The sequence below is a fragment of the Carcharhinus amblyrhynchos genome, chromosome 7 (assembly GCF_965287045.1).
Source record: "Carcharhinus amblyrhynchos chromosome 7, sCarAmb.v2.hapA, whole genome shotgun sequence".
Taxonomy (NCBI): Eukaryota; Metazoa; Chordata; class Chondrichthyes; order Carcharhiniformes; family Carcharhinidae; genus Carcharhinus; species Carcharhinus amblyrhynchos.
In genome coordinates, this window is record NC_137330.1 from 8126770 (window position 1) to 8141455 (window position 14686).

General features: G+C 43.0%; 1 protein-coding gene across 3 annotated transcripts in view; it reads right to left on the minus strand.

The window, feature by feature from the left end:
- Positions 1-536: 536 nt before the first annotated feature.
- Positions 537-14686, minus strand: part of ggps1 (geranylgeranyl diphosphate synthase 1) — a 71398-nt gene continuing 57248 nt past the window's right edge. For 2 of the 3 annotated variants that reach the window (XM_080191889.1, XM_080191888.1), the window contains exon 4: positions 537-1945. In XM_080191889.1, coding sequence (XP_080048015.1) covers positions 1190-1945 — 756 coding nt within the window. In that variant the 3' untranslated portion in view covers positions 537-1189. Of the gene's footprint in view, positions 1946-12337; positions 12389-14686 lie in introns of those variants that run through there. The other variant, XM_080191890.1, reaches the window with a different exon arrangement.

The window sequence follows — 14686 nt, forward strand, 5'->3', positions numbered from 1 at the left end:
GAAAAAGGGAAGAAAAATCTAAGGGTGGAATGAAAAGGCCAGATTGCTCATTTGAAGAGATTTCGACAAACTAAAAATAATTAATTTAATCGAAAACCAATCCAAGTAGTAAAATACATGGCCCCGGTAAAACGGACCTGAATTTATTATAAAAAAAATACATTGCAATTGTAATAAGTTGGTACATGCCACCTCTTCCATCTTTGTGTGAGATCATTATGACTAGAAGGGCATTAGCATGGCTGAGTTCACTGAGTCAGCACCATTCGTTCTCACCCAATGTAAAACCCCGAGCAAAGTTACCACAGCATCAGTTAAAGGATAGCAGTCATCAACTGTTTTGCCCAGCTGTCTGAAGGGGTGCAGCAGAGCAGAAAAATACATGACAAACACTGATCCCGATGCTTATGATACGGAGCTCATCTCAGGAGTTTCCCCTGCAGGACAGATCTCTGATATTCAACCCAGCCTGCAGGTCTTTATCTCCCATTGCCCTCCCTCATGACTAGCATCTCACACACACACACACACACACACACACACACACACACACACACACACACACACACACACACACACACAATAACTGGTATGAAGGGCAAAAAGACCAACTGTCTCTGCACTCCCAAGCCACGATTACAGGTGGAGAGAAGAGTCAGATGGAATAAGACAGACGTTGCGTCAGGCACACATTAAGCAAAACAAAATATTAAAAAACTACCAGCTACCATATTTCTATGCATACATCTGTAATACATCAGTGGTAAAAGACAGTCCCAAAAGATTTGAGGATTGTATTTCCATCCCTGGCTCTAATCTTGACAGTACACTGGGGCTTTAAATTAGCATCATACTGAAGCATCAAAAACATTTCTTCAGTCTGAGCTAATGATTTTATAGGTGGAACAGAACTAGCTTTCGATCGCATGAATATCTTGTGATTCTCATTATCCAACCCTCAGCTGGTTTAAATGCTTTGCATGCTGCAAGACTGAGAAAGTAAGTGACAGGGCACACATGGAACAGAGATCAGAGGAGAGTTACCTCAAAGAACACAGAATTAACCCTGGAGAATTACAGAGAGAGGTGAGAGTATTCATCAGTGCAAGCAACCAAGTGAAGGAGTGTGACAGAATATAAGTGTGCAAAAAAAAAAGGAATCTGGAGTGAGAGAAGAGGAAAGGAAGAGTTAAGTCTCTTTATACAGCTGACCGAGTTGTTCAATTAAAACTACTAACTGTGGGTTACCTCCGAGTTTGTCAATTGTTTTAAAAGCTTCCGATTCCAACTGTTTGAGTGTTTCCCTGGTGTAATCAAAAGAACCCACCTTTTCAAGATAACTCACACAGTATTTCTTTACATCTATATTTTCAGTCCTCTGTCGCAAAATGTTTTGCACCTGTGTGCTTTCTGGATGTGACCAGATAGCATGAATAGTAGGGAATGAAAACTTTCCCTCCGTTAAATCTTCAGCAAAGCCCTTGTTTGCACTGTATTCGCGGGATAGCAAGTTGGCATAATCATCACGTATTTGGAACAGGAGACCCAGTGTGTCAAGAAGAGGCTTCAAGTCAGATTTATTTTCAGAGAACAGTTGCATGAGACCTACAGCCAGTCCGAAGAGTCCTCCGGTTTTCTGCAGCACCATGCTCTTGTAATCTTCCAATGTTGGACAAGTGTATGTATCTCTCCAATAGATGTCCAGGCCTTGACCCCGATGGAGCTCCAGCAGTTGTTGTGTGAAGACTTTAATGGCTTCTGGGTGATCAAGGGTCAGCACCTTCTCCAGACTTAAAAAGTAGACATAGTTGGCAGAGTTTATGACAGATGGAACACCATAGATGCTGTGAGCTACAGGAAAGCCACGGCGCAGCTTAGAATTATCCTCAATATCATCGATCAGCAAACTAGCACTGTGCAGCATTTCTGTAACTTCAATGATGACCTAGAACAAAGAGAAATATTGACAAGTATGAAAACACTTAAAGACTGACTAGTTATAGTTCCAGAGAAACAACCATCCTTCACCAAACCCAGCTCAACTACAAACTCCACCATCTGTTTTTAGGTTTATTCTAATCCCTTCCTATTGGTTAAAACTGCTGCGTCACAGCACCAGGGACCCAGGCTCAATTCCTGGCTTGGGTCAATGTCTGTGCAAAGTCTGATCATTCTCCCCATGTCTGCATGGGTTTCCTCCAGGTGCTCTGGTTCCCTCCCACAGTCTGAAAGACATGCTGGTTAGGTGGATTGGCCATGCCAAATTCTCTCGGTGTACCTGAACAGGCACTGGAGCATAGCATCTAGGGGATTTTCACACTAACTTCATTAATGTAAGCTTACTAGTGACACTAATAAAGCAAACAAAAAAAAAGTGCCTCAATGAAATGCCATGGGGATTTCTGACCATTACAAAGGTGTTGCATAAATGTCAAATGTGGTTAACAGTCAATCATGTTAACATCTGTGGAAGAGATTATGCTGGAAGAAATTTGGATTGATGCACATCTCTTTTAAACCTCAGCCTTTGGCAGCACCCATTGTAAATATGAAATAAATGCCAAGTTACATATTATTGAGAGGCAAAGGGAAAAGTTCAAGTCCAAAAGGAGCTTCATAACTGGAACAGGGATTGGCACTGGATTTGTTGGTGTTTCAACAAAAGCCTGGTGAGCTTTTCAGACTATATCAAATGATGATTAAATTCCAGTTTCAATGACAGAAATCATCACAAAAGGAGCACTCGTTTGACTCAGATGTTCATGCCAAGCTATCCAATTAGCCCAATGCTCTTGTTTCTTTCCCAGATCAGAATTGTAAATGTGGCTTTTCAAGAACATCTCTAATCCTTTTTCAAAGTTATTAGTGAATTGGTTACCAGCGCTCCTTCAAATCGTAACGTGCTGCGTAAAGAAAAATTCTAATCTACTTTGCTTCTTTAGTCAATCACCTCAAATCTGTATCCTCTGTTCTCTGCTAACCACCTCCCCCACCAATTCCTCTATCTACGCCGTCAAAACATAGGATTTTGAGAAACTCCTAATTATCCCCTTCACCTTCTCTGCTTTTAAAGGAAGAAATCCCAATTTCTCCACCTCCTCCTGGAACTTCCTCGAAATTGTCCTCTTCATTCTCCCCAAGTCCCTGACATTACTTGAAGTTTGATACTTAGAATAGGATACAATACTTCAGATGGTGATCTAAATCCCTCGCTTTTGTACCCTAAACCTCTATTTAAAGGCCAGGATCTGAGATGCCTTTTTAAAAAAAGTCTTACTGACTTGTCCTGCCACCTTCAAAGACATTTATTTGTGACCTTGCAAAGTCACTATTTCCTTTGTTAAAGTATTCAATGAACAAAGTATTTCTATACCACCAGTTACATCCCTGGGTACTCCCAAAGTGCTTTTACTCAATCCATAAGGATCAATTTATTAGCAACATTAATATTTTCCCCCAATGCACCTGCTGGACAGTAGAGAATTAGTTAGAAGAGTCAGTAATGTCATATACCAATATTACACTCTGCCCATATAGTACAAGTGCACAGGACTAGGCTCCGAACATTAAGGAGGATGTGTTGGCCTTTCTGGGAGCGGAATGCAGATTTTCCTGAACAATGTCTGGACTCAAGGCTGTTAGAGGAGAGGTTATACAGATTAGGGCTTTATCCTCTGGAATTGTGATGGCTATCTGGTGACTTGATCCATATTTTCAAGATATTAAGGGGAATGGACAGGGTGGATAAACATCAATTATTTCAGCAAGGACATCTCAACCCCTAACTTAGCTTGGAGTCAAAGACTAGAAAACAGCCCCTAAAACCAGATCTTGGAGATGAAATGAGAAAACACTTGAGGGTGCAAGGTGGAGGAAATTTGCTTAAATGGCAATTAATGCTAGATCAATTACAAATTTGAAATCAAATATTGGCCATTTTGATAAAGCTAAGCTTGGGCCTCACTGAGATGTAATTGTAGAAATAGAACAATGGTAAGGACTTGCTCAATATAAGTTGAGTGCTATGACAACACAAATAGAGGCATTGTACAGGAGACAATCAGGTCTAAGCTCACACCAAGCACAGTGCAACCACTGCCTAAATTTCCCAGGGCCACTCAATTTTTCTTTGCAACGGCATCCAAATTAGCTACGAGAAATAATTTTTAAAATTTGTTGTGGGACATGGGCATCGCTGGCTGGCCAGCATTTATTGCCCATCCCTAGTTGCTCAAGGGCAGTTGAGAGTCAACCACATTGCTGTGGCTCTGGAGTCTCACGTAGGCCAGACCAGGTAAGGATGGTAGACTTCCTTCCCTAAAGGACATTAGTGAGCCAGATGGATTTTTCCGACAATCAATGATTTCATGGTCATCAGTAGATTCTCCAAACCGGAATTTTTGTTTTTTTAAACTGGATTCAATTTCCACTATCTGCCTAGGTGGGATTCAAACCCAGGTCCCCAGAACATTTGCCGAGTTTCTGGATTTGTGATAATACCACTAGACCAATGCCTCGCTTCGTCAAGATCAGAGAATCAGAGGAATACAGCACAGAAAAAGCCCAGTGTGTCTGCATCAGTTAAAAACAAACCACCTTACTATTCTAATCCCATTTTCCAGCAGTTAAACCATAGCTTGCATCAGAAGTGCACATAAAATACTTATTAAATGTTATGAGGGCCTCTGCCTCCATCACCCTTTCAGGCAGCGAGTTCCAGATTCCTACCACCTTTTGGTTAAAAAAAGCTTTTCTCTCATTCCCTCTAAAACTCCTGTGCCTGACCTTAAATTTATGACCCCTGGTCACTGATCCCTCCACCAAGAGGAAGAATAGACAGGAAAAAACATATGCCCCTCAAAGTTTTATACATCGATTATATCGCCCTCAGTTTCCTCTGCTCCAAGGAAAGCTACCCCACTCTATCCATTCTCTCTTCATAACTAGAAGTCTCCAGCCCACGCATCATTGTGGTAAATCTCCTCTGCACCCTTTCCAATGCAAATCACTTCCCTCCTATAATGTAGATTCCAGAACGGCACACAATGCTCTAGCTGTGGCCTAAATCAACATTTCATAGTTCTAGCTTAACCTTATTGCTCTTAAACTCAATTACTTGGCTAATAAAGTATACTGTATGCCTTCTTAACTATTTTAACCATCTGTTCCGCTACCTTAAGCGACCAGTGTACATGCACACCAGGGTACACTGCAATATATACTGGCCTCACCATTACTGTTGAAATATCGTAAATCTCAACATATTACAGTAGCAGAATGCCCACCACCATTCAAGGATATCGAGATTCTCAACTTGACTTCAAGGTCAGTGCCAGGAAGACATTTAGTTGTTGATTAGAAAGAAACCTTTTCCAGCCACATGCAAGATGAGGTGTTTAACATCTAATTCCTTCTGTTAAATTTGACACCCCAGACATCACATTCAGCCTGGTCTCACATGTGAACCTAATTCCCAGTCTCAAATGGAGAAAAGTCTGGGAAGCAATGATAAGCCTAGCAGTTAATTAGTATATATGTGGACTTCACACAAGAAGGGGAAGCTGGTCATATTTACAATAGTTACACCTGACTTTGCAGCACAGGATTTCAAACTGGGTGCACAAGGGAATCCCTCGGGCTGAGGTTTCTGTCTGCCTGATACCATGTCCAGAATACAGTCTTTTACTTACTAGTGCATTTATTTCAATTGTGGAACGCAATCTCCATCTACAATACTGGTGTTCCATCAGATATTTTGATGCTATCCATTCCAAATATGCCACACAGAAGATGGGACTGCACGGTGACATGTTTTAAACTTCCTTTCTCTGCAGTTACTCACACTGATCAACAGACTCAGCAAGTTACAGAAATATTCCAAAACAGTAGGTACGCTATGGCAGTGCGAGAATTTTGCTTAGGCACCACAGGTCAAAACTAACACCAAAGACCTAAAAGTTTCCTGCAAGCTAAAATGGACTCAAATCTGAGACTGCCTCTTTTCAGGAGCTATGTTACAAAAAGCTCTGTGGTGTCAAGACTTTCCCCACACACACAAAACTGTATCCATCTTCAGGCATTTTAAGGGGACAAAACTGGAATAGGTAAGGGGGAAAGATGTGATATAAAAAAGCCCCATAAATTCTGTCCCTCTTGTAATGTTAAGAGTGCTTACCTCGTTCTTGCCCTACATTTGTTTCTAATGGAATCCCTACAGTGCAGGAGGCGGCCATTTGGCCCATTGAGCCTGCACCAACAATCCCACCCAGCTCCGATTTGCATAACCCCACATATTTACCCTGTTCAATCCCCCTGAAATTAGGATCAATTTTAGCATGGTCAATCAACCTAACCAGCAAATCTTTGGACTGTGGGAGGAAACTGGAACACCTGGAGGAGACCCACAGAGCCATGGGGAGAATGTGCAAACTCCACACAGACAGTGACCCGGGCCAGGAATCGAAGCTGGGTCTCTGGTGCTGTGCAGCAGCGCTAACCACTGTGCCACTGTTGAAAAGAATTAATTTCAACAGTAGATTGTACAGCTGCTTATTTAACAGTGAGCTACAGATGCCGGTGAATATGCAGAGTGTCACAGAATGGCACGCTGTCTCTCAGGTATCTATATATTGTCTAGAACCATCAGTTTCTTGAAGTTTAAGTTTATTTATGAGTGTCACAAGTTGGCTTACATTAACACTGCAATTAAGTTACTGGGAAAATCCCCTAGTCACCACACTCCAGCGCCTGTTTGGGTACACTGAGGGAGAATTTAGCCAATGCAACTAAGCAGCACGTCTTTTGAATTGTGGGAGGAAACTTGAGCACCCGAAGGAAACCCATGCAGACATGGGGAGAATGTGCAGACTCCACACAGATGGTGACTGGAGCCTAGAAGTGAACCCAGGTCCCTGGCGCAGCAGTGTCATGGCACACAAGTAGAAAATAAGTTGCTGAAATTACTGTACACATGACCTACGAACTGCTTCCTGAATAAATGTGTTTGTATATAAAATCCAATTCCCAAATTAACATACAGAATGTAAATTCTCTATTGTAAAACTGGTAGAGACGCAGTTAATTCCTGTGGAATTTTGCAGACTCATTAACCATCAGTCTGCATTCCCTAAAATTAAATCATCGGCAGTAAAAAACTAAAATAACACTTCAGAACAATATTCAGTCTGACACTTTATTACCCGTCCACTGTAACATTTCTGCTCAGATACTAACTGACGGCACTCCATAAGGAGAGAACTAATACTGGCACTGTATTACTTTATGCAATTGTGTCACTCATGCTCTTAAACTTAATGCTGATCTGATTAAGTCTGAGCAGCAGTCATGATTTAATGAGCTCGAAGTAGTAGAACTGAGCGTACTGGAGTGCGATTGAAGCAACTATTTTCAGAGCGGGATACCATTTTGCGATCAAAGATTCTTAGTATCTGAAAGAATTGTGACCAAGTAGCTTTTACAGTAATCTCCACTGGCAGATACACTAGTTAAACATTCATGTGTAAGGACTGTACAAATCCAATTTGTCCTCCATGCAGAAACACATTCCCACCCTCTTAAAACTGCTCAGTGCCCAAATCCTGTAAAGGAAATTGCACTTGTCACATTCTCCTGTATTTAAGGGAAAATGACTGACACCTCATTCTTAAAACAGTTCCATGTTTAAAAGATCAGAGACAATCAGAATAAAAGGGAGTATAACTTCATTTTGAAGTGCGATGTCAAGAAGCACTTCAAGAGCTTTTTTGGCAGCTTTTTCCAGAAATTCACTACTACGTAAAAGAGTCTCAAGTTCCAAAATTGAGACTTGAGATTGTTGAGGCGCAAAGCTCATGGAGCAAGGACAGGTAAGTGGAATGGAGCGATCAGCCTGGATCACACTGGATAGCAGAACAGGCTCGAGGCTATTCCTGGGGCCTATGGCACTGCACGATGCACAAATTTCCACAGGACAGGGCGACATACGGATGTCGCAGGGAATCAATAAATCCGAGTCCCTTCTCTTTCAGTTCTCCCAAATCATTTTGTTCCAGAAACTAAGGCTGTAGAAACTGAGTCCAGATCATGAATGACGATGCAGTACAGAAGGTGGCAGTCATATCAAATAGGAACAAGAGCGCAAAACAAAAAAAACTCCGATGGTTTTAAAACTTATTTTAACACACCAAGCATCATAAGGCAGATTGACTAAAGCACTAAATTCAGAGAATCATAGAATCCTATGGTGCGGGAGGACGCCATTTGGCCCATCGAGCCTGCACTGACCACAATCCCACCCTATCCCCATAACCCTGTGTATTTACCTTGCTGATCCCCCTAAGGGGCAATTAACCATGGCCAATCTATTCTTTGGACCGTGGGAGGAAACCAGGGTACCTGGAGGAAACCCACACAGACACTGGGAGAACATGCAAAACTCCACACAGACAGCGACCCATGCCAGAAATGGAACCCGGATCCCTGGTGCTGTGAGGTAGCAGTGCTAACCACTGTGTCACTGTGCCACCCAGTAACTGTGCATTCTAACAGGAGACTTGTCCTCAATTCTGTAAATATAAAACTATGTAGACTCAGGTTTAAATAGGCTCCATTCAAACATGTTTAAACATAAGATTCAAATCCCTGGAAAGCTTCAACTGAGAAACAGTTTTCCCTTAGGAGTATTCTGGATGTGGAACTGCTTCTATTACCATCATTTCCCTTCCTAGCACAAGGAAATAGAAGCAATGGGGTTTTGGGAGGGACTTTCAGAGTTTAGCACTTAGGCATGGCTGCCAATGAAAATCAGGGATGTGCAGGAGGCCAGGTTCAGAGGAATTTGGAATATACATCTGAGGATTGGTATGGATGGAGGTTGTTACAGAAATAGAGATTGGTGAGGCTGTGGTGGGATTTCAACACACGAGATGATGGTGAGATATTAAGGGTTAAAATCACATGCAACTAAGAACTTAAGTTGATTTCAAAATGACAAGCTTAAGACATCTGTGATTAACGAATTTACCCTTTAACAGTTTTCTTTCAACATAATATTACAACCTTAGATACGGTTAACCTGACTAGAACGAAGGGCATCTTGTGATTAGCTATGTTGTATCAGATCGCATGTGATCTGAAGGATTGTAAGAGCTCCATAAAGGAGGACTGTCCCGTTGTTCGGCACGCCTTTGCTACCTGACTCCCAGCACTGAGTGGAAGTTACGTAGCAAAGGTTTGCCAGCTTGCACATGTAAGAAGAATAAAGAACTTTCAAATCGGACAGCAGTTGGCGTTTGCCTTTGTAAAAGGATGGAAGTGTCTCGCAAAAAAGATATAACAATGGCACGGTGACAGTGGTTAGCACTGTTGCCTCAGTGCCAAGGACCCAGGTTCAATTCCAGCCTCGGGTTACTATCTGTGTGGAGTTGGCACATCCTCCCCAAGTCTGCACGAATGCCCTGGTTTCCTCCCACACTCCAAAGACGTGCTAGTTAGCTGCAACGGCCATGCTAAATTGTTTTCCAGTGTCCCAAGATATAGACTAGTGGGGTAAATACGTGAGATTACTGGCTAAATCAATGCAGACTCAAGGGCAGAATGGCCTCCTTTGGCATTGTAGGGATTCTATGAGAATTGGGCTTCGCTGGACTGGGAGGTAATGTGGGTCATTAAGTCGGTGGGTGAATGGGATTTTGTGCAGGTTAGGCAATAAAAATTTGGACAAGCTCAGGATCTCAGGAAAAAAAAAATCAAATCCTGGAACTTGCTGATTAAAAACTTAAGGGGTAACTATTTTGGTACAATATACTTAGCATACTTGGAAGGATATATATCCCAAAAATTAAAGAGTCTCAGGTGTAGCTGAAGGACATGATGAATGAGAGAGTTGCATGTTGGAAGGAGGATCGGAAAAAAAAAATCACCCAGTCATTGAAAGCAGCTGCCTGCTCCAAGGCAGACATCAAGGTACAGAGCAGCCTTGCAGCAATAGGGGTGTCCAAGTGCCAGAAGGCTGGAATTCATTGGTTTGAGAAGTTGAGGCAATACCCCTATTCAGACACTGATTCCAAGTCCATGACACTGCTGACAGCTACAAGAATTGCACCCAGTATCTTTCCCTTTATTATTAAATCAGAACACATGGTTACCAGTTTTAAAGAAACGCTAACCAAAGACAAAGTCCCAAAAATCTGAAATTATAAACATGACTTGAAAATTTAGCTCAGCATGGAAGTTGCACATTTTCAAAAAGGTCGGCAAACTGCTGCTAAAACACTTGCTATTTTGCATTTGCTTGAAGCTATTCAACATCGAGAGTAGCACGTCCTTATTAAGTTGTCCTGATTTAAGTGGATTTGATTTAGGCATAGTTTCCCCAAATTGCAGTATAAAGATTTTTCTTGCGCCATCACGCAACAGCAAGCTGTTTCCCTTCGTGCAATATCAGGTGCTCAGCACCTTTGAGAGTCACATTACTGAGGCAACATCAAGTTTTGTTAAAAAGGAACACATCCAAGCCAGAGCTTGTTAAATTTTGAAGTTGAGCTGTGGTGAGATGTTAATCATCTTTAAAACAGGAGTGAGAAACAACCTGCTGCTGTAAAGAAAGTGAGAAGCCATCAGCCAAGCAGTGAAACTGTACAGAGGCTAGAGAACAAGCAGCCAATATTGCTAATGGTTGGATTACTCTCTAGGGTGCACATACCCAGCACCAAGCCTCTAAATCACTCAACACCACCTCCATTGAAACACTTTAGGGATATCCTCAAATCATTGGATCCCTATAATGCAGGAGGCCAGTCAGCCCATCGAGCCTGCACTGACAACAATTCCACTCATGCCGTATCCCCATATATTTACTTTACTAATCCCCCTGATACTAAGGGGCAATTTAGCATGGCCAATCCACATAACCCACACATCTGAGGACTGTGGGGGAAACCAGAGCACCCGGAAGAAACCCATGCAGACAGAGGGAGAATGTGCAGACTCCGCACAGTGTCCCGAGGCTGGAATTGAACCCAGGTCCCTAGCGCTGAGAGACAGCGGTGCTAACCACTGTGCCACCCTCCCCGAAGAGATAAAACATCTTCCCCACCCACTGAGCCAGAGTGGAAGCAAGTCACCCTGGAACCCCAGGGACTGCCCAGAGAGAGAGAGACTGAGGAGGAGTGGAATATTTTTTAAAAAATTTATTTTATTTTGCAAGTTAATTTAGCGAGGAATGCAGTGCTGCACACATGGTCTAGTACTTCAACTTGCACATTCCCAGAGATAGCCAGAGAACAATTCTAGCTTAAGATGGATTCCCACAGGAAACGATGATCCACAAAGTGGATTCACTTCGAGTCACAATTTTTAGGAACACAATCATAGCTGATAATGAGGATTTATTGCACTAATCACAATTCCTGCAGTATATTTAGTGTAGGTACTCCAAAAATGCTGTTACAAAGGGAGGTCTCAACACTTATATTTCCGCATCAGGATGGCATGCAACTTGGAGGAGAGCTTACAGATGATGTGCCCTTGTGCAGATCCCAGGAGATCATGGATCTGGAAAGTTAAAAGGAGCCTTGGCAACACTTTGTATAGTACACATTGTGCTAAAGAACAAAGAACAGGCCTTTAGTCCTCCAAACCTGTGCCGAATACGTTGTCCTATCGAGACCAACTGCCCGTATCCCTCCATTTCACGCCTGTTCACATGTCTATCCAGTTAAGTCTTAAATGTGGCTAAACGTATCTGTCTCAACTACCTCACTTGGCAGTGCAATCTAGGCCCCACCACCCTGTGTAAAAAAACTTCTACCGCACATCTCCACTGATTCTTTCCCCACTTATAGATGGGGTGATCAAGTGGGGAGCTTTTTAAAAACAAATACAGAATCCCTACAGTGCAGGAGGCCATACAGCCCATCAGGTCTGCGCTGACAACAATCCCACCTAGGCCTGATCCATAACCCCCACATATTTACCTTGCTAATCCCTCTAACCTATACAACCTGAGACACTAAGGTGCATTTAGCAGGGCCAATCCACCTTTGGACTGAGAGAGAGGAAGCCAGAGCACCTGGATGAAATCCACACAGACACGGGGAGAATGTACAGATGCCACACAACGATCCAAGCCAGGAGTTGAACCCAGATCCTTGGTGCTGTGAGGCAACAGTGCCAACACTGTGCCACCCTCTCTCATGGGTGTTGTTAAGCATCTTGATTAGTGTTGGAGCTGTACGCAAAGTGTGGACAGTATTAACATCTATTTCAGTCACAGTCCCTGTCCATATGCAGCTGGGCAACTCACCAAAGCTTCTTTAATAGCACTTTCTACACTCACCATCTGCTGGAATTTGTGGACAGTTGGGTTTTGGAAACACCATTACCTGCACGAAACAATAAAAAGTATATGGCACATAATGTATGATTAAAAGTCAAGGCCATACAAGGACCAGAAGGACCTTGGAGTCCCAAAGACATTTTGGGTGCTATTTTGAGGAGCATCGCACAAAGACTGCAGTCTTCAAAGTGACTAGGCCAAATAGATTACAAACTATTTACTTGTCTATATTGCAAATCAGCACCAATCTTGTGAACATTTATACTATACTTAATCATATTTTGAATAGTCATGCACTAAACCTCTTTTGCAATCTTTCCCCCAAATCTTAGTTAACCTTTTCTGCATTAGGCAAATGCAAAGCTGCAGAGAATTTATGAATGGATGTAAGTGCAGTTCTGTGCTCTGTCAGTGGGTGGCACTGCAGGGTATGCCACATGTACAGTAGCAGCCATCTTGCTAATGGCAAGTAATTAAGCAAATACTAGCTTCTATAATCCTGTTTCCCAACAAGTATCACTCCATCGCATTCAGCATATAAACTGATTCTTCCCCATTTGTTTGATCAAAACCCCAGCTCCAATGTTTCCTGGCCCAGAACTCAGCCCTTCCAATGCCACCACACCACTCATTGCTATGATGTGGAGATGACTCATTGCTAAGCCCACAGCCACAGTTCAATTCCTGACCACTGCCTCAGAATCATAGAAACCCTACAGTGCAGAAAGAAGCCATTTGGCCCATTGGGTCTGCACTGACCAGAATTCCAACCAGGCCTGACCCCCCACATCCCTACGTAGTTACCCACTAATCTCTCTAACCTATGCATCTCAGCACTAAAGGGGCAATTTTTTTTAACATGGCCAATCAACCTAACACACACATTTTTGGACTGTGGGACAAAACCAGAGCACCTGGAGGAAACCCACACAGACATGGAGAGAACGTGCAAACTCCACACAAACAATGATCCAAGCTGGAAATTGAACGCAGGTCCCTGGAGCTGTGAAGCAGCAGTGCTAACCAATGTGCTATTGTGCCTTGATACATACTCTTGCAACTCGGCCAACGTTGTCTAACTGATATACCTTGGGACAACTTTTCTGCAGCCTGGTACATTAGTGAGACCATGCAAACACTACAATGGATGAATGAACACTGCTCAACAATTACCAGGCAAGAGTGTTCCCTTCCTGTTGAGGGCACTTCAGCAGTCAAGGACATTCAGCCTCTGATCTTCAGGTAAGCATTCTCCGAGGTGGCCTTCAAGACACACGACAACGCAGAATCACTGAACAGAAACTGACAGCTAAGTTCTGCACATGACGGTCTCAACCAGGATCTTGGACTCATGTCACACTCTGTAATCCCCACAACTTGCCATGGTTTGCAAAAATCTCACTAATTGTCTTGGCTTGAGACAATTCACACCTCTAACCTGTGCTTAACCCTCTCTGCACTCATCTGCACCTGTAAAGACTCGCACGCCAACCATTTTCTTTTAATTGAGTTTGTGTCTATATATGCCCCATTTGTGAACCCAACTCTTCACTCACCTGAAGGGGCAATGCTCCAAAAGCTCATGCTACCAAATAAACCTGTTGGACTTTAAGCTGGTGTGGTGAGACTTCTTACTGTCCATCAATAACATTCACAAATCACAAGTGCAAGAAGACATGGTCATGAATAGCAGCACAAACCAGACAGAAGCAGCACTGTGACCATTCTTCAATGAGTGCCTCAAAAGGTATGCTTCCAATATCTCCTCTACCTTCCTGATAGTTACTTCCAGCTAGTAATCAAAACTGTCAACTGCTCTTTTGCTCCCATCAATTACTCCAGTCTCCAATTTCTGGCAATTGGTGAACTCTGCTCCATACTTGCCCACTCCCCTCATGACAGCCCATATCCTGACATGCACAATGTCCTATTCATCTACTGGCCCGGCTACCACCCACCCACACTGGCTCCAGGCCCCACCACCACCACCCGGCCATACTGGCTCCAGGCTCTGCTGCCAAATGCCTCACTCCCAGTTCACCATTGCATCAATTTCATATTCTCATTCTTCTGTTCAAAACCTTCCATGACTGAATCACTCTGCAATCCTGAAACTTCACCCAGCCCTGTGCTCCTCTAATACTTGCCTCATGCACATTCCCAATATTCACCACACTACCATTGGTCTAAAGTCTCTTTATTAGAGTCACAAGTAGGCTTACATTGCAGTGTTAATGAAGTTACTGTTCAACTCTCCAAGCACCCGGTCGAGTCAATGCACCTAACCAGTCTTTTGGGCTGCGGGAGGAAACCGGAGCACCCAGGAGGAAACCCATGCAGACACGGGGA